The sequence below is a fragment of the Erinaceus europaeus genome, chromosome 3, assembly GCF_950295315.1.
Source record: "Erinaceus europaeus chromosome 3, mEriEur2.1, whole genome shotgun sequence".
In the NCBI taxonomy this organism is placed as follows: domain Eukaryota; kingdom Metazoa; phylum Chordata; class Mammalia; order Eulipotyphla; family Erinaceidae; genus Erinaceus; species Erinaceus europaeus.
Genome location: NC_080164.1, coordinates 154,666,088 through 154,688,724, shown reverse-complemented (window position 1 = coordinate 154,688,724; position 22,637 = coordinate 154,666,088). Strand labels below are relative to the sequence as shown.

At 39.8% G+C, this 22,637-nt stretch overlaps 1 protein-coding gene across 7 annotated transcripts in view; it reads right to left on the bottom strand.

Annotated features, from left to right (window-relative positions):
* PDS5A (PDS5 cohesin associated factor A) overlaps window positions 1-22,637 on the bottom strand; it is a 140,881-nt gene that overhangs the window by 49,511 nt on the left and 68,733 nt on the right. For 4 of the 7 annotated variants that reach the window (XM_060188161.1, XM_060188167.1, XM_060188162.1 and 1 more), the window contains 7 exons: window positions 19,289-19,370; window positions 17,572-17,620; window positions 16,859-16,998; window positions 15,954-16,016; window positions 9,287-9,402; window positions 4,350-4,455; window positions 662-822 (listed from right to left, as the gene is read on the bottom strand). In XM_060188161.1, coding sequence (XP_060044144.1) covers window positions 662-822; window positions 4,350-4,455; window positions 9,287-9,402; window positions 15,954-16,016; window positions 16,859-16,998; window positions 17,572-17,620; window positions 19,289-19,370 — 717 coding nt within the window. Of the gene's footprint in view, window positions 1-661; window positions 823-4,349; window positions 4,456-7,646; window positions 7,858-9,286; window positions 9,403-15,953; window positions 16,017-16,858; window positions 16,999-17,571; window positions 17,621-19,288; window positions 19,371-22,637 lie in introns of those variants that run through there. The other 3 variants (XM_060188163.1, XM_060188164.1, XM_060188168.1) reach the window with 2 other exon arrangements.

Genomic DNA, 22,637 nt, shown 5'->3' with positions numbered 1-22,637 from the left:
CACTTTGTGCCATGTGCGCCTAACCTGCTGCGCTACCGCCTGGCCCCCACTAGTATTAATATTTTATAAAACTTATTATTATTATTTTTTGCCTTGTGAGTTATTGTTGGGGCTTGGTGTCTGCACCACGAATCCACTGCTCCTGGAGGCCATATTTTTTCCTTTTGTTGCCCGGGTTGTTTTATTGCTGTTGTGGTTATTATTGTTGTTCCCTTTTGTTGCCCTTGTGGTTTTATTGTTGTAGTTATTATTGTTACTGATGTCGTTGTTGTTGGTCAGGACAGAGAGAAATGGAGAAAGGAAGGGAAGACAGACAGAAAGACAAACACCTGCAGACCCGCTTCACTGCTGAAGTGACCCTCCTGCAGGTGGGGAGCCAGGGGCTTGAACTGGGATCCTCACGCTGGCCCTTGCAGTTTGCACCATGTGCCCTTAACCCACTGCACTACCACCCGAACCTCTATTTTACAGAACTTTTTATAAACAAAGTTTCAATTTGCTCTTTTGCCTATATTCTACTGGTGAGGAAGAAGTGTAAAACAGGACAGGTGAAACAAAGGTAGCTTTCCTTATTATTCCAATTGAAAACAAGCAATGATCTTATGGAAGTCACACTTAAAAAACATTTTTTTTGTGTTTGTCATGAGAAAAATATACTCACGATCGTATCTGGGGTAGGTCCGTTTCTATTTTGTGTCCAGTATTTCTAAAAATTTGTATTGCAGCTTCTGCTACCTTGTCATCTTCCATTCTGAGGCACTGTAACAGGGACTCATAAGTCTCTGCAGAGTGGAACGAGGTAGGATGTGTGAAAGACAGAACCTAGAGGAACAGATATAACTTTAGAGGTACAGACAATAGTGACAATTCATTTAAAAAGATTATTATTTCTACTATAAATAAATTTTTAAATAATGAACAACATATGGGAGCTACAGGAATTAAATTTGCATCTTATAGATTCTTGTAGTTAGCTGTAGTTAATGAGGAATTAACAGAAATACAATGAAGTTGATTTCTTAAAACTGCTGATATACAGTCCATGCCCTATTTTCTTCTTCACCTCTTAAGTCTATCTGAAACTGAGAATATAGATATGGCATCCTTCTTCATAGACTATGATCCAGTGATATGAACAAAATTCAGGCAGGGGAGATAGCATAATAGTTATATAAACAGACTCTCATGCCCGATGCACCAAAGGTCTCATGTTCAATCCCCAATACAGCGCCAGCCAGAGCTGAGCAGTGTTCCAGTAAAAAAATAATAATAATAATAACAATAAATAAAATGCTAACCCAACTCTTTATTTCATTGGTAAAAAGATATTCTGTAAAGAAATATTTTAAGAAAACTAATCACCAAAAAATTGCACATTACTAACTATAAAATATGATGGAACTTTAATCATGATCACAAATAAATTTTCCTTATTTACTTTGACATAATCTCAGTCTACTCAAAGAGCTCACAGAATGTTAGGATGTTAAATTTGAAAAACTGAAAAAAACTACTAAAAGGCATATCTTAAAGCTGAAACCATTCTCAAAATGACAAAATAAGAGGCTGGGGAGTGGCCTACCCTGTTATTACCAAGGTTATTACCCATTTATTAACAAGTGCAAGGACCCAGGTTTAAGCCCTCATCCCCACAGCAGGGAGTTCACTTCACAAGTAGTGAAGCAGGTCTGCAGGTGTGTCTATTTTTCTCTATCTCCCCCTCCTTTCTCAATTTCTCTCCATTCTATCAAAAAGAAGGAAAAAAAGAAAAAGAAAGAAAGAAAGAAAGTAAGAAAAAAATGTCATCAGGAGCAGTGGATTTGTTGTGCTGGCAACAAACCCCAGTGATAACTTAGTGGTAATAAAGAACAAAGCAAACAAACAAAAAGTTAAAATATAACTAAAAGCTTAACTCATGGGACTGGGTAGTGGTGCACCTGCACACGGACACAGGTTCAAGCCCATAGTCCTCATCTACAGGGGGAAAGCTTTGCAAAAGGTGAAGTAGTGCTGCAGGTCTCTCTCTCTCTCATTATCTTATTCATTTATTTATTGATGAGAAAGATAGGAGGAGAGAAAGAAGCAGACATCACTCTGGCACATATGCTGCTGGGGGCTGAACTCAGGACCTCATGCTTGAGAGTCCACACTATCTACTGCACCACCTCCCGGACCACTGTCTCTTTTTCTTAAATTTATTTTTAAATATTTATTTATTTTCCCTTTTGTAGCCCTTCTTGTTTTTTATTGTTGTTGTAGTTATTATTGTTGTTATTGATGTCATCGTTGTTAGATAGGACAGAGAGAAATGGAGACAGGAGGGAAAGACAGAGAGGGGGAGAGACACCTGCAGACCTGCTTCACCGCCTGTGAAGTGACTCCCCTGCAGGTGGGGAGCTGGAGGCTCAAACTAGGTCCTTGTGCTTAACATGCTACTCTACTGCCCGACTCCCTTCTCTCCTTCTATCACACCTTCCCTCTTCACTTCTGGCTGTCTCTATCCAATAAGTAAGCTTAACTCATGAACCATCTTATCAGATATTTCAGTAAAATAACACCAGGGAGGTGGTGCAGTGGATAAAAATTAGATTCAGTCTCTGCCATGAATGTGCCAGAGTGATGTTCTGGTTCTCTCATTCCTCTTTTCTTAAAAATAAATGGTTTTAAAAATAAAGATTTTGAGTAAACAGTAGTTAAGGCTATCCCAACTGGCGCTATCATTTGTTTTCCTATATAACGCCAACATAGCTGGCTTTTTTCTTCTAAGTTTCTATGTTGAACAAATGTAAATGTCCTTTGCCTTTAATTTCTCCTCTTTTTACTTCATCCCAGGCATGTTCAAATGCTGTATTAAGAGACAAGTGAGGGCTGGAAGACACCATGCTTATGCAGTCTTTCAATACCACTTAGGTTACTGCTGGGGTTCGGTGCCTGCAAGACAAATACACTGCTGCTGGGGGCCACCCCATGCCCCGACTCCTTTCTTTTATGTGATAGGACAGAGAGAAATTGAGAGAGGAAATGGAAATAAGAGAATTAGAGAGAAAGTCAGGAAACTGTAGCACTGCTTCACTGCTCCTGAGGCTTCTCCCCTGCTGGTAGGGGCTAGGGGTGTAAACCTGGATCCATGCACATAATAAAGTGTGCACTCAACCAGGAGTGTCACTGCTCGAGCCCCTCTATTGTTTTTAATGAGAGAGGCTGAGGCCAGAGCACAGTTCAGCTCTGGCATAAGATGGTACAAGCCCAAAAGATTCCTCTCTGCAATGATGCTACCATTGTGTACTAACTGGTCCACTATGTTACCTGCCCTATGTGACCTGTTCTAACTCTTGGTTTAATTGTTCAATTCTCTGAATTTCTTGGGAACTGTTATGACTACCAACACTTTATAGAATTCCCTGATCCGGCCAGGCATTTGCACACATTACAGTGCGCGAAGACCCAGGTTCCAGCCCCTGGTGCCCATCTGTAGGAGTAAAGCTTCATGAGAAGTGAAGTAGAGCTGCAGGTACCTGTCTCTTTCTCCACTTCTCTCAATTTCTCTGTCTCTATCCAAATAAATAAAAGTATTTTTAGTAACATTTTCACCTTTATTTTATATTTTACCAGAGAACTGCCCAGCTTATGGTGGTTCAGGGGATTGAACCTGGGGCTTTGTAGCCTCAAGCATGAGTCTCTTTGCATAACCATTAACCTGGTTAAGTACACACATTACAGTGCACAAGGACTCAAGTTGAAGCCCTTGGTCCCTACCTGCAGGAGGAACGTTTCATGAGTGGTGAAGCAGGGCTATAGGTGTCTGTCTCCCTTTCCCCACCTCAATTTCTCTTCTTCTGTATCAATAATAAATAAAATAAAATAAAAATAAAATAAAATAAGGGGGTGAGGCAGTGGTACGAAGCACAAGGACCAGCATAAGGATCCTGGCTCAAGCCTCCGACTCCACTGGCTTCACAGGCAGTCAAATAGGTCTGCAGGTGTCTCTCTTTCTCTCCTCGTCTTCCCTTCCTCTCTCCATTTCTACTGTCCTATCCAATGACGAAATTAACAACAATAATACCTACAACAACAATAAAACAAGGGCAACCAAAGGGAAAATAATTTGTATGCAGTCCTACTTTTCCTGATAGAATCCTTGAAGTGTAAGACAGAAATATTAACATATGCTATTGTAAGTGTAGCAGGCATAAAATGATGGAAGGAACCAAAATATTTCATAAATATAGTTTCTACAGTTTGTAAGTTGTTTCAATAGTAATCAGTGAAATTTGACCCTTGGGTATCCTTAAAGGAAATCAAATTATGACTGCAAAAAATGCATAGAAATAAAATTACTTCAACAATACCTTAAGAAGTTCAAGTCCTGAACGAATAGCTGTATCTGGACTTACACCCTCCTCTTCATCATCTGCTGTCCCCTCTATTGATTTGTTCATCAGTTTTACCAATGCACTAATAAAATGAGAAAAATCAAATTAGTGATAGTAATAGATTAGGTACTGTTATATATTGTGAAAGATGATGTAAAAATACTAAATCCAGTAAGGATCCCGGTTCGAGCCCCAGGCTTCCCACCTGCAGGGGAGTCGCTTCACAGGTGGTGAAGCATGTCTGCAGGTATCTGTCTTTCTCCACCCCCACCCCCCCCCCCCCCCCCGTCTTCCCTATCTCTTTCCATTTCTCTCTGTCCTGTCTAACAATGACATCATCAATAACTACAACAACTTTCTTCTTCTTCTTCTTCTAGCGTTTGCCCTTCTTTAGCGTTTGCCCTTCTTCCGTAGCCAGTCATTAGCGTCAGGTTGAGCCTGATGTAAAGTTTCGAGACTACAACAACAATAAAAACCAACAAGGGCAACAAAAGGGAAAATAAATAAATAAAATATAAATTTTTAAAATAAATAAAATATAAATTTTTAAATTCAAATAATTTCTGGGGAAACAAGTTGTTTTGTGGATTTTTAAAAAATTATTTTATAACAGAAGTAATTTTTAAAAATTATTTATTTATTTTCCCTTTTGATGCCCTTGTTTTTTATTGTTGTATTATTGTTGCTGTTGTGTTGTTCTTATTGATGTCACTGTTGTTAGATAGGACAGAGAGAAAATGGAGAGAGGAGGAGAAGACAGAGACGGGGAGAGAATGATAGACATCTGCAGACCTGCTTCACCGCTTGTGAAGGGACTCCCCTGCAGGTGGGGAGCTGGGGGGTTGAACTGGGATCTTTGCGCTGGTCCTTGCACTTTGTGCCACACAAGTGCGGTTAACGCGCTGCGCTACCACCTGACTCCCGATACTTTTTTTTTTGGTGGTGATAGCAACTCATGTATGTGGACTCCCATTACATCCAGGCAAACTTTTTTTTCTTGTTTTATTTTTAAAAATTATTTTATTTGGTCAGGTGGTGGTACACCTGGTTAAGCACATACATTACAGCATGCAAGGTCCCGGGTTCAAGCCCCTGGCCCCCACCTGCAGGGGAAAGCTTCATGAGTGATGAAGCAAGGCTTAGGTGTGTCTCTCTGTCTCTCCCCTTCTCTATTTCCCTCTTCTCTCGATTTCTCTGTATTAAATAAATAAAAATAACTTTAAAATTATTTTATTTATTAATAGAAGATTGAGAAAGAAAAACAGGGAGCTCGTTGGTAGCCCACCTGGTCAAGTGCAGTTATAATGTGCAAGGACCCAGGTTTGAGACCCAGTTCCCATCTGCAAGGGGAAAGCTCTGTGAGTGTTGCATGTGTCTATCTCCCTCTCTATCACCCCTACCCTCTCAATTTCTGGCTGTATCTATCCAGTAAATAAATAAAGATATTACATTGTTTTTTTTGCCTCCAGGGTTATTGCTAGGACTCAGTGCCGGCACTGCGAACCCACTGCTCCTGGAGGCTATCCCCCTCTATTTTTGTTGCCCTTGTTATTGCTGTTATTAATGTCGTTGTTGTTGGATAGGATAGAGAAAAATGGAGAGAGGAAGGGAAGACAGGGGGAGAGAAAGAAAGACATCTGCAGACCTGATTCATCACCTGTGAAGAGACTCCCCTGTAGGGGGGGAGCCAGGGGCTTGAACCAGGATCCTTATGCTGATCCTTGCGCTCTGCGCCAACTGCGCTTAATCTGCTGCACTACCGCCTGACTCCCTACAAAAATTTTTTAAAAATAAGATAAGAGAACCAGTGGTCTGGGAGGTGGTGTAGTGGATAACGCATTAGACTCTCAAGCATGAGGTCTTGAGTTTGATCCCCAGCAGCACATGTGCCAGAGTGATGTCTGGTTTGTTCTCTCTCATAAAAACGGGGAGGGAGGGAGAGAGAGAGAGAGAGAGAATCAGAGTACCACTCTGATACATGGATGCCAGGGTTCAACTTGGGACCTTAAATTCAGTGCCCTACTGACCACAGCAGCCTTGGACATTTTTTCCACATTTTGTAAATAAAATTAAGATATACAGAGAAACAAAGAGACACACAGAAAGAAGGTATGATACAATCCTCCTTGAACAGAGCAATGATGCCAGGCATGGATCCAGATGCTTCAAGCACATGTCCTACTCTATGAGCTACATCCCAGGACCATTGTGTGGCTTTTTAAACTGTGTTCTCTGTGCTAATGAAAAGCAACAAAACTAAAACTATATAGTACACATGTAAAACATAAGTATAGATTTGTATGTCAATATATGTAGATAGTAAAAGTAATTTATACAGTCAAAATACTTTTATTATAGAAGTAATTTTACATGGTATTTTCTTTTCAAAGTATTATTCACAAACTCTTCAAGGTAATAGTGATTCAAAAAGCACATACAGACAAAACACACACAAAAACACTTTTAAAATAAAGAGTACAGGCAGTGGGTAGATAGCCTAACGGTTATGCAAAGATTCTCTTGTCTGAGGCTCCAATGTCCCAGGTTCAGTCCCTCACATCTCCATAAGCCAGAGCTGAGCAGTGCTTTGATTAATAAATAAAATAACATAAAATGTACTGGGGCCTGCTGGGGAGGGGGAGCTTTACAAGGGGTGGAGAAGTATTGTCGCTCTTTTCCCTTCTCTTTCTCTCTCCCATCAAAATAAAAATAATAGAAAAGGAAAAATAGAAAGAAAAAAAAAAGGCCATGGCATACCTGGTTAACTGCATACATTACAGAGCACAAGGACACAGGTCAAGCCCCTGGGCCCCATCTGCAGGGGGAAGCTTCATGAGTGGTGAGGCAGGGCTGAGGCATCTCTTTGTCTCTTTCCCTCTTTCTCCCCCATACCCCTCCTCCTCTCAATTTTTTGCCATCTCTATCCAATAATAAATAAATACATAAATGACAAGAAAAAGACATGGTAAAAGAGCAGCCAGTCGGTGGCGTATCAGTTACAGCACACACAGTATCATGCTTAAAGACCTAGGCTGAAGGCCCCCGTCCCCATCTGCATAAGGAAAGCTTTAGGAGTGGTAGAGCAGTGCTGCAGGCATCTTTCTCTTTCATCCCCTGTATTAAAGAAAAAGGGTAAAAAATGGTGACTGGGAACAACAATAGTACCTATAACAATAACAATAATAATAATAATAATAAAAAACAAGGGCAACAAAAGGGAAAATAAATAAATATAAAAAAAGATAAAGAAAAAAAAAGGTGACTGGGAGTGGTTGCATCCTCACACTCTCACCAAATTTCAGTGGCATGCATGGTGGGAGGTGAAAGTAAAACAGGGAAGGGCTGCAGAGACAGCAAAATGGTTCCGGAAAAGACTCTGCTGCTTGAAGCTCCACTGTCCCAGGATCTGTCCCTGGCACCACAGTTAATCACAGCTGAGAGGTTCTCTGGTTTCTCTCTGATCTTCTCAGACTGTCTTTGGAGTCTATAATGTAAAGTGGGAATACTGTAGTTTTCTTTTTCTTTTTACTTACATTTTTTCTTTATTGAGGGGTAATGGTTTACAGTTAATAGTAAAATACAATAGTGTGTACATGTGTAACATTTCTCAACTTTCTACATAACAATTCAATCCTCTCTAGGTCCTCCTGCAGGACCTGAACACTCCCCTATAGTTGTTTTCTTTCTTTAAATTAATTAATTAAATTTTTAAAAATTACCCTTCATTTATTTGATAGAGACAACCAGAAATCGAGAATGATAAGGGGATGGGGGGGGGGAGAGAGAGAGAGACACACATACACACACAACTGCAACACTGTTTCATGACTCGCAAAGCTTTCCCCCTGCAGGTGGGGACGGGGGACTCGAACCTGGGTCCTTGCACACTGTAACATGTGTGCTCAACCAGGTGCGCCACCACCCAGCCCCTTTATTTATTGATTATTGGACAGAGAGAAATTGAGGGGGGGAGGATAGACGGACAGCTGCAGCCTTACTTCACCACTTATGAAGCTTCCCCCATGCAGGTGTGGACCAGGGGCTTGAACCTGGGTCCTTGCACATGGTAATATATGCTCTCTGCTGGATGCTCCTCCACTGCCTGGCCCCTCAATTATTTTCTGTTTTCTTTTACCACTAGGATTACTGCTGGGGCTCCATGCAGGCATTATGTATGAATCCACCACTCCAAGCAGTTCTTTTTTCCTCTCCTCCCCCATTTTATTTGATAGGACAGAAATAAATTAAGAAAAGAGAGGGGGTTAAATGGACACCTGCAGAACTGCTTCACTGCTTGTGAAGCTTCCCCCTTGCAGGTGGGGAAGCAGAGGCTCAAACCCGGGTCTTTGTGAATGGTAGGTAATATGCTCGTTAACCAGGTGTGCCACAATACAGCCCTGCCATTATTTCTGTTTTCAATTTTATAGTCATCACGGGCTTAACCACACTGAGTGGAGACTTTGACAGTGACAAGACCAATGAGAGAGAGGAGGGAAAGATACCAATGTGTACTGGGAGTCAGGTTTGAACCTGTATCATGTGCAAGATAAAGCAGGTATACTCCTAGGTGGGTGAGGGCCTTCAGACTTTATTCTTTGTTTTTATATTTTCTCTTTTGTTGCCATTGTTTTTTATTGTTGTAGTAGTCATTACTGTGTGTTACTGATGTTGTCATTGTTAGGTAGGACAGAGAAATGGAGAGAGGAGGCAAAGACAGAGAGGGGAAGAGAAAGAGACACTTGCAGACCTGCTTCACCATCTGTGAAGCAACTCCCTTGCAGGTGGGGGGCTGGGGGCTAGAACTGGGATCCTTATGCTGGTCCTTGTGCTTTGTGCCACGTGCGCTTAACCCGTTGCGTTACCACCCAACTCCCTTTATTATTTATTTTAAGTGAATTTATTTCCTAGCTTACCTTATGGCTTCTGAGTCAATGTGAACAGGTGCAATTCTTTCCAACAGAAACTTGACCATCTCTAGAAAAGGATTTGTTGGCTGCTTTGGATTTGCAAGTTTTCGAGCTATTTCTCTCTAAGGAAACAAAAGAATTTTAATATAACATCATTCACTTTAAAATTTTTCAAAATTAAGAATGTAGGTAGACACCAAATGCATTTAATGGTTCAAAATAAACAGAAGAAATCTTTTTTTTGTTTGCATTGGACTCTCACTGTAGTGATTACATTAGGTAATCACTACAAAATTTGGACTATGGAGAATGGGAAAATGTATTTATGTGTTTTATCATACATATCTCCCACAAAATTACTTTTTAGGAAACAATTTATTGCTCTACTTCTGGAAAAAAAATCAAACAACCTATATTTTCTGGGTGTACTTTACAGTTTTATTTCATGATTTGGCAGAATGTTGTCTTTTATGTTAATAATTTTTAAGGGTAAGTTTTTTATGTGTGTAAGTCTTTGTAAAGTTTTTCAGTTCTGGAAGAACTAAGGTGTACTCAAGGAAGGTAACTCTGAAAACTAGGCAATTAGCTATCTCTGAAGAATAAGTGGGAATTTCTGCTAAGGCACATTAAAAGCATGTTCAGAAGACAAAGGAAAAAGGAAGAATTTCTAATGTGCTGCTCTAAGATCATGATGGGAAATTACTAACAGTCTTGTTAAATAAGATACCATGTCAGTCATGAGACTCTGCATTTGTTATATACCATCTATATTTGTCAAAGCACTGAGATCATTAAAAATATATAGGCATCAGAGGACACTGGATTTGGCAAGGTGACAGGTATGACATGTATTTCAGGGGTTGGGTTATGCCATACCCAGTTGAGCCCATACATTACCACACACAAGGACCCAGCCCCACTCTGCACCTGCAGAGGTATTTGGGGTGTGTGGAGGGAGCTTTCTGAGTGAAGCAGGTCTGTCTCCCTTGCTATCTCCTCCTTGATTGCAATTTCCCTTTGTTCTATCTAATATAATGGGGGTTGGGATGGGGCAGAGAATGGCTGCCAGGAGTGCTGGATTCACTGTGCCAGCACTAAGCACCAGCAATAATTCTTGTGGCGATAATGATGGTGATGTACATTTCAGAAGTTGAGGAAAATGGAAGATACTCTAGTTAGTGCATAGTCCTTATATATTTTGCTCTAAAAGTGCATACACCACTGTACATTTAAATACTATAATCAAATTTCTCCCCAAAGGGACCACCCAATATAAAATCTAGCTGTTTCAGAGATAAAAACCAGCCACTGTCTAGTTACAGGAAAAGAAAAGGAAGGGGCAAAAGAAAGGGAAAGGAAAGGGAAAACGAAAAGTGTATAGAGACAGGAAAAGGAAAAACAGGGGGGTCAGGTGGTGGTGTATCTGGTTTAATGCACAGGTTACCATGTGCAAAGACCTGGGTTTGAGTCCCAACTCCCCATCTATAAAGGGGAAGCTTCAGAAGTAGTGAAGCAAGTACTGCAGCTGTCATTCTGTCTCTGTCCCTTATTATCTCCCTCTCCCCTTTCATTTCTCTCTGTCCTATCAAAGAACAAATAATGGTCACTGAGAGCAGTGGATTTGTAATGTAGGGGTGAGGCCACAGAACTTTGATAGTGGGCTTGGTATGAAATTACTGATATAATCTTGTAAATCACTATTAAATATTTATTTAATTAATTTATTCCCTTTTTTGTTGCCCTTGTTTATTTATTGTTGTAGTTATTATTGTTGTCATTACTGATGTCGCTGTTGTTGGATACGACAGAGAGAAATGGCAAAAGGACAGGAAGACAGAGGGGGAGAGAAACAGACACCTTGTAGACCTGCTTCACCACTTGCGACTCCCTATTATTTTTTAAAAATGAAACTAGACATTAATAAGGATAGTTACATAAACATGAAATTAATCTCCCATAATTGTTTAAAAATATTATGTATGACCATCTATATTTTATCTATTTAAAATAATTATTTTATTTGATATAATAGAGATATTGAGATGGAGAGAGAGAGACACCTGCTCTACTGCTTATAAACTTTCCCCCTGCAAACAGGGACTGGGGGCTTGAACTGGAGTCCTTGCATATGTTAACTTGTATACTTAACCAAGTGGACCATAGCCTTGACCCTATGTGTAATAATCTTTTTTTAAAAATTTTTTTATATTTAATTTATTTATTCCCTTTTGTTGTCCTTGTTGTTTTATTGTTGTAGTTATTATTGTTGTTGTCATTGTTGGATAGGACAGAGAGAAATGGAGAGAGGAGGGGAAGACAGAGAGGAGGAGAGAAAGATAGACACCTGCAGACCTGCTTCACCGCCTGTGAAGCGACTCCCCTGCAGGTGGGGAGCCAGGGTTTGAACCAGGATCCTTATGCCGGTCCTTGTGCTTTGCGCCACTTGCGCTTAACCCGCTGCGCTACAGCCCGACTCCCATGTGTAATAATCTTAACATTCAATAAACCAAATTAGTTTCTAGAAGGTAAGAAACAAATGATTTCCTCTTACACAGTCAAGTAAAAATAAACCAAAAAAAGTATGTTCAGCCCACAAACAGAAACATGTAAAACCTAAGTAATGAAAAAACTTCATATGAAACAAACTATTTTAACAGCAGAAAAAAGTATCTGACAATGTTGCAAAGACGTCTGTTCAAATCTATACTATCTCTGTAGATTGATCTAAGTTATTTACTAGTCACATAAATTGTTCAGTATACTGATCATTATAAACAATATCAAAGAAATAATGAGGGCTGGGTGGTGTACCCGGATGAGTGCACACATGACAGCGTGCAACTTGGGTTCAGGCCCCAATTTTTTTTCTTTTTATATTTATTTATTCATTCCCTTTTGTCCTTGTTGTTTTTATTGTTGTAGTTACTATTGTTGTTGTTATTGAAATCGTCATTATTAGAAAGGACTGAGAGAAATGGAGAGAGGAGGGAAAGACAGAGGGGGAGAGAAAGACAGACACCTGCAGACCTCCTTCACTGCCTGTGAAGTGACTCCCCTGCAGGTGGGGGGCCGGGGAGTCGAACCGGGATCCTTATGCTGGTTCTCACACTTTGTGCCACGTGCGCTTAACCTGCTGTGCTACCACCTGACTCCCCAGGCCCCCAATGTCTACCTGTGAAAGGAGGGACGGGAGTAGGAGTTTTACAAGTAGTCAAAGTACTGTGGCTGTCTATGTAACTGCCTTTCTTCCCCTTCTCTACTTTTTCTCTATTCAAAATAAATAAAATATTGGGTTGTTGGAATAATCATCAATTTTTCTTTTATTGCCACTAGGGATATTGCTGGTTGCATGCACAATGAATCCACTATTCCTAGAGGCATTTTACTAGCTCCCCTCCCCCATTTTATTGGATAGAATCGAGAGAAATTGAGAAGGGAGGGAAAGATAGAGCAGGAGAGAGACAGACACTTGCAGATCTGCTTCACTGCTCATGATGCTTCTTCCCTGCAGGTGGGGAACAGGTGCTTGCAACTAGGTTCTTGTGCATGGTAACATGTGTGTCTAATTGGGCGTGCCACTGCCAGGCCCCTGATGTATTTTTCCTATGGAAAAAATGTATCATGACTTTTTCAATAACCCAGGAAAAAAAAAAAAAGGAATCTTATTCTCAAGATATTTATTAATCCAGTTGTAAAAGAGAAAAAAAAATGCTTGTATCCTTTTATTTTGAATCTCTCTGTACATACACACACACACACACACACACCGCGCGCACACATGATGGGTGTGGTCAGCACTTAATTACTTTGCTGATTATATATATCCCCCTCAAAGAAAGAAGAAAAGACAACACTGAGTCCTTTTTCCTTGTAGTGGGGGCCAAGTCTGAACACTGATCACATGCATGACAAGGCAGATGTACTATCCAGATGAGCTACTTTTGCCAACCCAATTATTCATTTGTTTTAAAAAAAGTTTTTTATGTATATAATAACCCTACCATATCAAAATGATTTTTTTTTTTTTAACCAGAACACTGTTCAGTTTTGGCTCATGGTGGTGCGGGGGATTGAACCTGGGATGTTGGAGTCTCAGGCATGAGCTATGCTATCTACCCTCCGCATCAAAATGGTTTCTAAGGAGAACCACATCATTCTTATCTTTTGTAGCTGAACTCAGTTAACTAGATAAGTAAGTTTCTTAAGGGTCAGTGGTGGTACATCTGGTAAACCACGTTACAATACACAAAGACCCCGATTTAAGCTGCTGATCCTCACCTGCAGAGAGCAAATGCTCCTTGTTTCTCTTACTCTACTTCCTATCATATCTCTCCCTTCCTTCTCTAACTGCCTCTGTCTCTATCCAAATAAAATAAAGTTTCTCATAAAATAAGTTGGGGGGGGGGGCTGGGGAGACAGTATAATGGTTTTGCAAAGGCCTTTCATGCCTGAGGCTCCAAAGTCTCAGGTTCAATCCCCAGCACCACCATAAGCCAGAGTGGATGGAGCAGGGCTCTGATAACTATGTATCTTTTTCTGTCATTTAAAAATAAAGAAATTGGGGACTCGGGCGGTAGCGAAGCTGGTTAAGTGCTCGTGGCGCGAAGCCCAAGGACTGGCATAAGGATCCTTGGTTCGAGCCCCTGGCTCTGCACCTGCAGGGGAATTGCTTCATAGGCAGTGAAGCAGGTCTGCAGGTATCTTATCTTTCTCTCCCCCTCTCCATCTTGTCTTCCCCTTCTCTCTCCATTTCACTGACCTACCTAACAACGACATCAATAACAACAACAAGTACAACAACAACAACAAAAGGGAAAATAAGTAAATAATTAAAAAAAAAAATTGGGGCAGGACATGGCCTGGCAAGCTAGTACAACAATAGTGCATAGGACTTAGGTGCAAGAGTGCCAGCTTCAATCACTGGGAAGTTCATGGTATTCAAACCAAAGACTGTCTCCACTGTTAAATTAATCTGCTTTCTGAAATTTAAAAAGATTTGACAAGCTTGGTCATGGGGAGGTACTAGAACATAAAACAGAAGCAAAGAGAAATAAAGTCTTGACCAAAATGCGATCCCTTTCTAGAAACAAGGTGTAAATACTCAAAACCTGAATTCTAAAGCAAGTCTATACAGAACTTATTAAAAGTTTGGTTTTTTTTTTTCCCCTTAAAAATTATCAGGATTTGATTGAGGCAAAGCATGTTCTTCCCAGTGTAAATGCAGTCCTCAGCTTTCCTCCCTGGTTCCTAAAATTAGAAACAATTAGTGGCTACACTGCATGGCTATAGTATTCACCCTGAGATATTCTAGTTGTAGACTTCTGTTTTGCATATACTTGCTAGATTTGGAAATTCTTAGATATTTTAAATATTTTTTAGGTTTTATTTATTTATTTATTCCCTTTTGTTGCCCTTGTTTTATTGTTGTCATTATTATTGATGTCATTGTTGGACAGGACAGAGAGAAATGGAGAGGAGGAGGAGAAGACAGAGAGGGGGAGAGAAAGATAGACACCTACAGACTTGTTTCACCGCTTGTGAAGTGACTCCCCTGCAGGTGGGGAGCTGGGGGCTCCAACCGGGATCCTTACACAGGTCCTTGAGCTTTGCCCCACGTGCGCTACCACCCGACTCCCTCTTAGATATATATATATTTTAAATTTATTTTATTTATTCCCTTTTGTTGCCATTGCTGTTTTTTTATTGTTGTAGTTATTATTATTGTTGTTGTTGGAAAGGACAGAGAGAAATGGAGAGAGGAGGGGAAGACAGAGAGGGGGAGAGAAAGACAGACACCTGCAGACCTGCTTCACCTCTTGTGAAGCGACTCCCCTGCAGGTGGGGAGCCAGGGCTTGAACCGGGATCATATGCTGGTCCTTGAGCTTTGCGCCACCTGCGCTTAACCCGCTATGCTACAGCCCGACTCCCCTAGATATTTCTTATCTGACAAATACCAGGGATTAATGTCACTGCCATTTTGATTGCTAATTCAAACTCAATTTATTTTAGCTCAGATAAAAAATACAACATAATTATTATTTTGCAAATTCCATTATTTCTTGGACCCTACACAGTTTATACTTATTCTTACAAAAATTATGGACTATAGAGAGAGCAATATCAAGGGTTTATATGGATGCCTGCAGTTCAGATGTAAAATACTGGATGAGAAAATTTACCTTCTTAAAATTCAGTGTCTTTATCTATAAAAGTTTAACAAAATCTCTCTCTCTCTTTTTAACCAGAGCACTGCATGGCTCTGGTTTATGGAGGGGCAGGGGATTGAACCTGGGACTTTAGAGCCTTAGGCATGAGAGTCTCTTTGCATAACCATTATGCTATCTACCCATGCCCGTTTAACAAAGCTATCACCACTAAGGCATTTTCAAGTTTTTTCATTTTTTAATCCAATTACATTAGTAGACATAGAACTTTGAAATAGGAATTCTTATTGCTAAAGAAGCAAATGAAATAAGTACAAACCTAGGTAGGGCTTTGGAGCTTCAGGCATAAGAGTTTCTTCCAATAACCATCATGCGAATTGCCCACCCATCTCTTCCTAATTACAGGTTCCTTTAATCCATTTAGAGGCCCTGTGTCTCTAGATTAAATAGAAAATACCCTTGGGAGGGTGTAGACAGCATAATGGTTATGCAAAAAAGACTCTCATACCTGAGGGTCCAAAGTCACAGGTTCAGTTCCCCACACCACATTAAGCCAGAGTTGAGTAGTGCTCTGGTAAAGAAAAATTAAAAAAAAAAAAAAATTAAAAAAAAAAAAAAAAGAAAATGTTCTCCACACTAGAAGACCACTTGGTTTGGTATATATAAAATCTACTAATCCTTACTCTTAATACATTATTATATACTTAACTCACTCTACTTATCCCTAGAATTATAAATAGTATGTATATAATAAACTTGAGTATAACAAGGTTAGACGTAAAAAAAAAATGTGGATTTCTTTCGAAATCTTTTGAGGGCACTAATATTTATAAACAAAAATGAGACTAAAAAATATTGAAGAACTTACTAAGGATCACACTGGTAGTTAAGTGGTGTAGGTGAATTTCAAACATAGAACTCTCTCATGAAATGCTGAATAAATGAATGAAGTTTTCTTTCCTGATATTTTCAGTGATAGTGATTTTCTATAAATAAAGAGTCCAAAACAGAATGAAGACAAAAGCCTAAGTAAGAATTACCTTATCTATAAATGCACAATACAATGTAATTATCGTTATTAAATTGATAGTGTTATTTCCATGCTAATACATGGAAGAAATGGCAGACATACACAAGCATCTAGAAATTACTTTATCATTTACATATTGAATATCTACTAAATACAAAAGATCTCATCTCAATCATTAGGATCAACGATTTAGTTTAGTGCCCCTCCTCCCCTCCTTCTTCTTCTAATTTGGGTAAATAGTGTTAAGTGAAGGCGGCACTGACTCATTAAGTAATCCTCAGCATTGTTAAATTCACACAAATAAAAGTATAAATGAAACTTTAATGAAATAAGCTTGAATAAACAAAACTAGGAGAACAAAAGGAAAAGTATGATTTACTAACCACACAAACATCTGCTTGTTTGCATGAACAAGTTGGGCTGATTAATAACTCTAATTGAGACCTCAGTTTCTCATCATCACCGAGAACCTGATTAAATTTCTTCACGAAATCTTGTGCTTTTCCGGGGTCAGGTAAATTCTCTATAAAATTAAAAGTAAATGTTACAAAAGAAAAACTACTAGAATAAAGGCAATTTCTTATAAAAACAATGATGAACCATCAAAAATCAATCAGCCAAATTCTTAGAAACAAAGTTATTAAGGAAAGCATTATTTTTCCATTCAGTATTGAACTGATGACTCCAGTGAGTAAATTATTTATTATTATTATTATTTTTGCTTCCAGGATTATCTCTGAGGCTCAGTGCCTGCACTATGAATCCACTGCTCCTGATGCTAATTTCCCCCCTTTTGTTGCCCTTGTTGTTTATCGTAATTATTATTATTGTTGTGTTGTTGCTATCAGTTATTGAATAGGACAGAGAGAAATCGAGAGGGATGGATAAGACAGGGGGGAGAGAAAGATAGACACCTGCAGACCTGCTTCCCCGCCTGAGAAGCAACCCTCTTGCAGGTGGGCAGCCAGGGGCTTGAACCGGGATCTTCAGCCAGTCCTCTTACACTTCGTGCCATGTGCACTTAACCCACTGAGCTACTGCCTGGCTCCCAATTCTCTAGTATTATTTTATCTACAGAGTGAAAAAACATACTTACTTGCTATGGTCATCAGTTTTCCAAACATGGCAGAACAGTTAGCCTCTGACTGAAATTTAAAACAAGAATATAACCAGTCACATGCTAATACCATTTTTCTTTAAGAAAATCTGTAGTTTTGTACATTTAAAGTATAAAAAAATCTATACACCAGATAATGACTATTTCTACACACTAAAATTACAGCAAATAATGATAAAGTAGCTATGACTTTTAAGACAAACAAAAGGAATGTCAGCAGGTCGGTATTTAAAAGCAGAGAGCATATCACATTTCCATTAATATGAAACTATACATGGGACTGACACACCTGGTAAAGCATACACGTTATCATGCATGAGAATCTGGGTTCAAATCCCTGGTCCCCATGCTTGGGGAGGTGGGGAAGAGTCTCACAAGTGAAGCATTGTTACAGACTGATATCCTCTGTATTTATTTATTTCTAATAGCCACCAGGGTTATTGCTGGGGCTTGGTGTTGGCACTAAGAATCCACTGTTCCCGTGGCCATTTCCCCCCCTTTTCGACTATACTTGATAGGACAGACAGGAATTGAGAATGGAGGGGGAGTTAGAGAGGGAGAGAGAAAACAGGTATCTTCAGACTTGCTTCACTGCTTATGAAGCCCCACCCCCCCACCCCATGTGGGGAATGGGGGCTCGAACCCCAACACTTATGCATGGTAGTATGTGCTCTTAAATGGCCATAAGAAATAATAAAGTCATGCAGGCACTGAGCAACAGCAATAACTGTATTGACAAATAAATAAATACTAGGTTTCCTGAGAAGATGAAGTAAAATAGAATAGAAACATTTCTCCTTTTGTTTGTGGAGCCTTGGTCTCATGCATGTGCAATTTCACAGCTTCTGGGCCTTTTTTCCATTTAGAGAGAGACAGAGAGATGGGGCCAGGAGAAAGGACACTACAGCCCTAATGTCTTCCAGGTGCATGATAACTACCATGTGTTGCTGGGCCACATGACGGCAAAACATGTTCCCTAGCAGTGAGCCTCAAACAAACATTTTCTTCCAGAATAGATTTCTATTAGCTAATTTGTGGAGAATTACTCAGATACTTCTTCATTACAAAATTTTACTTTATTAATTATGGTCCCATGGGAAAGTATATGTCTGTTGGAACAGTCATGCCCATTAAGTCTGTCTACAAAGCTACCCAAATCATAAGACAGAAGCAAATTGAGCAGTACATCAGGGACCTTCTGCTGAAAAACCAAAATTTTCACTCTTGTTTGTCATTCTTCAAAATTATTTGCTAATACTTGCACCTGTGTCTCTGGGCCCTTGAAGGGTCGTAGACAAACTACGATTCCCTAGCTGAAAATGACTATTCTTGTGTATTTATTTAGTTTATTAAGCATCATTCCACTAGTGAAGCCTCCCATGAAGTGGACCAGGGCTTGAACGTGCGTCCTCCCAAACAATAACACACATTCTACTCTAGCATAATTTTACTTTGAATTTTAATGCTAATTATTTTAAGTTTGATAAAATGACTATAAATTCTTAGTGCCTAAAATATCTGATGAACTAGAAGTTTGCTATATTCATTTGAAATGTATATTCAGCTTGGATGATCACAGGAATTATTTGAACTCATTTATAATATTAAACATTTGAGATTTTCTTTTGATTTTAGCTACAGAAAACTGGAACAATAACTGTAACAAACTATGAATTTAAATAAATTATGAACCTACTGTAGGCTGCTTGTGCAAATCCAATAGTTCTCGTACATGACTTCTAAGCATGTTCTGACACTTCCACATTTCATTGAGAGCTCTGTAAGGTTATGTGAAAAAATATAACATAAAAACATTGATTTATTAAATTTTACTTTCTCTTGCTAAATGGTATATATAAGGCCTTTCGCCTACACATAATTTTTAAGTTATTAACTTGAGAAAAAGAAAAAGAATAAGAACATCACTCTGGCACATACACTGCTAGGGAGCAAATTCAGGGCCACGAGCTTTGAAGTTCAAAGCTCAATATTCACTGCATCACCTCCTGGGTTGCCACCTCCTCCTTTCTCATAAAAAATAATAAAAAAAATTCTAACACTTGTGGTAAGAGGCTGGGTGGTGGCTCACCTGGTAGAGCACACACATTACTATTCATGAGGACCCAGATTCATGCTTCTAACCCCAGCTTCAGGAGGTAAGCTTCACAAATAGTTAAGCAGTGCCACCATTATCTTTCCTTTCCCTGTCCCTCTCTCTTTCTGGGGAGTTGGGTGTAGAGGCTACCAGGAATAGTGAACCCATGTAGGCACTGAGTGTCAGTGATAACCCTGGTTAAAAAAATATATATATTTTTTGAAAAAGCTTACAAAGATGAATAAAATCTTACCATATAATTAAAGTAATTTATTAAAGACAATTCAGAGATAGCTAGAATGTTTTAACTTTTTTTTTTTTTTTTTTGCCTCCAGGATTACTGCTGGGGCTGTGCCTGCACCATGAATCCACTGCTCCTGGAGGCCATTTCTTCCCCCTCTTGTTGCCGCCTTGTGATTATTATTGTTGTTGTTTATATTGTCCATTTTTGGACAGGACAGAGAGAAATGGAGAGAGATGGGGAAGACAGAGAGGGGGAGAGAAAGACAGACACCTGCAGACCTGCTTCACCACCTGTGAAGCGACTCCCCTGCAGGTGGGGAGCCAGGGGCTCAAACCGGGATCCCTATGTCTGTCCTTGTGCTTTGTGCCACATGCACTTAACCCTCTGCACCACCGACTGACCCCCTATATTTTAACTTTTTAACAGTTGTTTTTACTTATTTTCTAATACCATAGGATCATTATGGCAATATATGATGCCAGGGATCAAACTTGGGAACTCATGCTTATGAGTTCCAATACTCAGGCAGATGAAATAAATAGCTGGATATTTGGATAGTTTGCTGTTTTGGCACGCATGTAGCCCAGGTTCAAGTCCGACCCTCCACTACACTGAAAGATACTTTCAACTTCTCTCTTTAAAAAACAGAACAAACAAAAAACCCCTCTACCACCTATGGGGAGGGGGGCAAGCTTAAGAACTGGTAAAGCAATACTACAGGCATATAGTATCTATCTCCCCCTCTCAATTTCTCTCTGTACTAACAAGGAGAGAATATATGTATATATACAAATACATTCATTTTTTAAAGAATGAGACTATAACACCACTTAGATCTGGCAAATATAACACTGGACTTTAAATGTGAGGTCACATGCATGCCAGTCCTCTGTTTTATTGTGGAACTATCTGTATCCACACCTAGGATGTTTTGCTATAAAGAAAGATGCCATAGGGTGGGGGAAGATAGCATAAAGATTGTGCAAGAGACTCTCATGCCTGAGGTTCCAAAGTCCCAGGTTCAATCCCCTGCACCACCATAAGCCACAGCTGATCAGTGCTCTGGTAATAAAAAATAAAAGATGCCATCTATAATCATGGCACAAATAGCAATCAGGAGTGGGGGAGAGTTTATAATCTTGGAGCGCAGAGTACCAGTTGGAACATATTAGAAAGGGGTCAAATTATGAAGGCTTTTTAATACCAGGTTAAAAGATAGGCATGGAGTATTGTTATTTTAAGTAACATGATGTAGATTTGGGAGTCGGACAGTAGTGCAGCGGGTTAAGTGCATGTGGCAAAAAGCACAAGGATCCTGGTTCTAGCCTCCAGCTCCCCACCTGCAGGGGAGTCGCTTCACAAGTGGTGAAGCAGATCTGCAGGTGTCTATCTTTCTCTCCCTGTCTTCCCCTCCCCTATCCATTTCTCTCTGTTCTGTCCAACAACAACAACATCAATAAAACAACAAGGGCAACAAAAGGAAATAAATATTAAAAAAACATGATGTAGATTTAAGATGTAAAATTTACATCAAGCATTGTTTATTCTCCACTTCTTTCCATGAAAGCAGATTTTCTTCTTTCATGAACCTACTCCCTAACTCTAGTTATCCAAAGAACCATGGAAAACTTAGTCTGAGTATTCACTGCCAAATACAAATTTAAGCAGACGTGAAACCTTAGGCCAGAGAGTTATTATCTCAGGTAAGCATTAGGAGTAACCTGTATTTCTTAAAAAAGAAAAGAAAGAAAAAAAAAAAAAGATGGCTAATGCCTCTCAATATGATGCAGAGTAAATATGCATCATATGCCTCTGGAATTTCTGCTTCAAATGCAAAATCTCAATCTAATAAGGAAACAATGAATGAAGCCAAATTTAGGGGCCATTCTACAAAATAACTGTTCTCTATCAATACTCTTAAAAACATCAACGGGGGGGGGAGGGGGGAGGGCAGTGGTGAATCTGGTTGAGCACACAACTGCCAAGCACAGGACCTGGGTTTGAGCCCCCACTCCCCAACTGCAGGGAAGACACTTCACAATTGGTGAAGCAGGTGTCCAGTGCCAATCTTTCACTCTCCCTATTTCCCCCCTCCCCTCTCAATTTCTCTGTCTTATCAAATAAACTGGGGGTGGGGAGGGGAAAAATGGCCACTAGGAGTGGTGGATCTGCAGTGCTAGCACCAAGCTCCACCTATAACCCTGGTGGCAAAAACAAAACAAAACATCAAAGAGGAGGGCTGGTGAAATACTTTATTTGGATAGTGTGTTGCTTAGCCCATTTGCATAACCCAGGTTAGAGCTGATACTCACCACTTTCACTCACTCTGCCTATCTAAAAAATAAAACGAAACAAAAACATGGGGGGGGGGATGAACTACAGAGAGAGCACATTGTCAGAGCACAGAACTTGCATGCCTAAGGGCCCCAGATGTCTCAAGTCAATTCCTGGCAATTTTACATTTCAGACTGAACAGTCCTCTGTGATCTTTCTTTCATATTCTGTTTCAGAAATATTAATCTTTCAGGGTTGGGGGGGGGCTATGTGTAATCTCAGGGATAATCACACTACTCTTTGGCAGAGGTTTTCTTTTATTTATTTCAGGAAGCAGGAGGGGAGAGAGAACAATATTGTCCCACTGCCCATGTGAATCGAACCCTGGGCCTCATGCACAGTGAGGTGGCTACTGACCAGGTGATCTAGCCA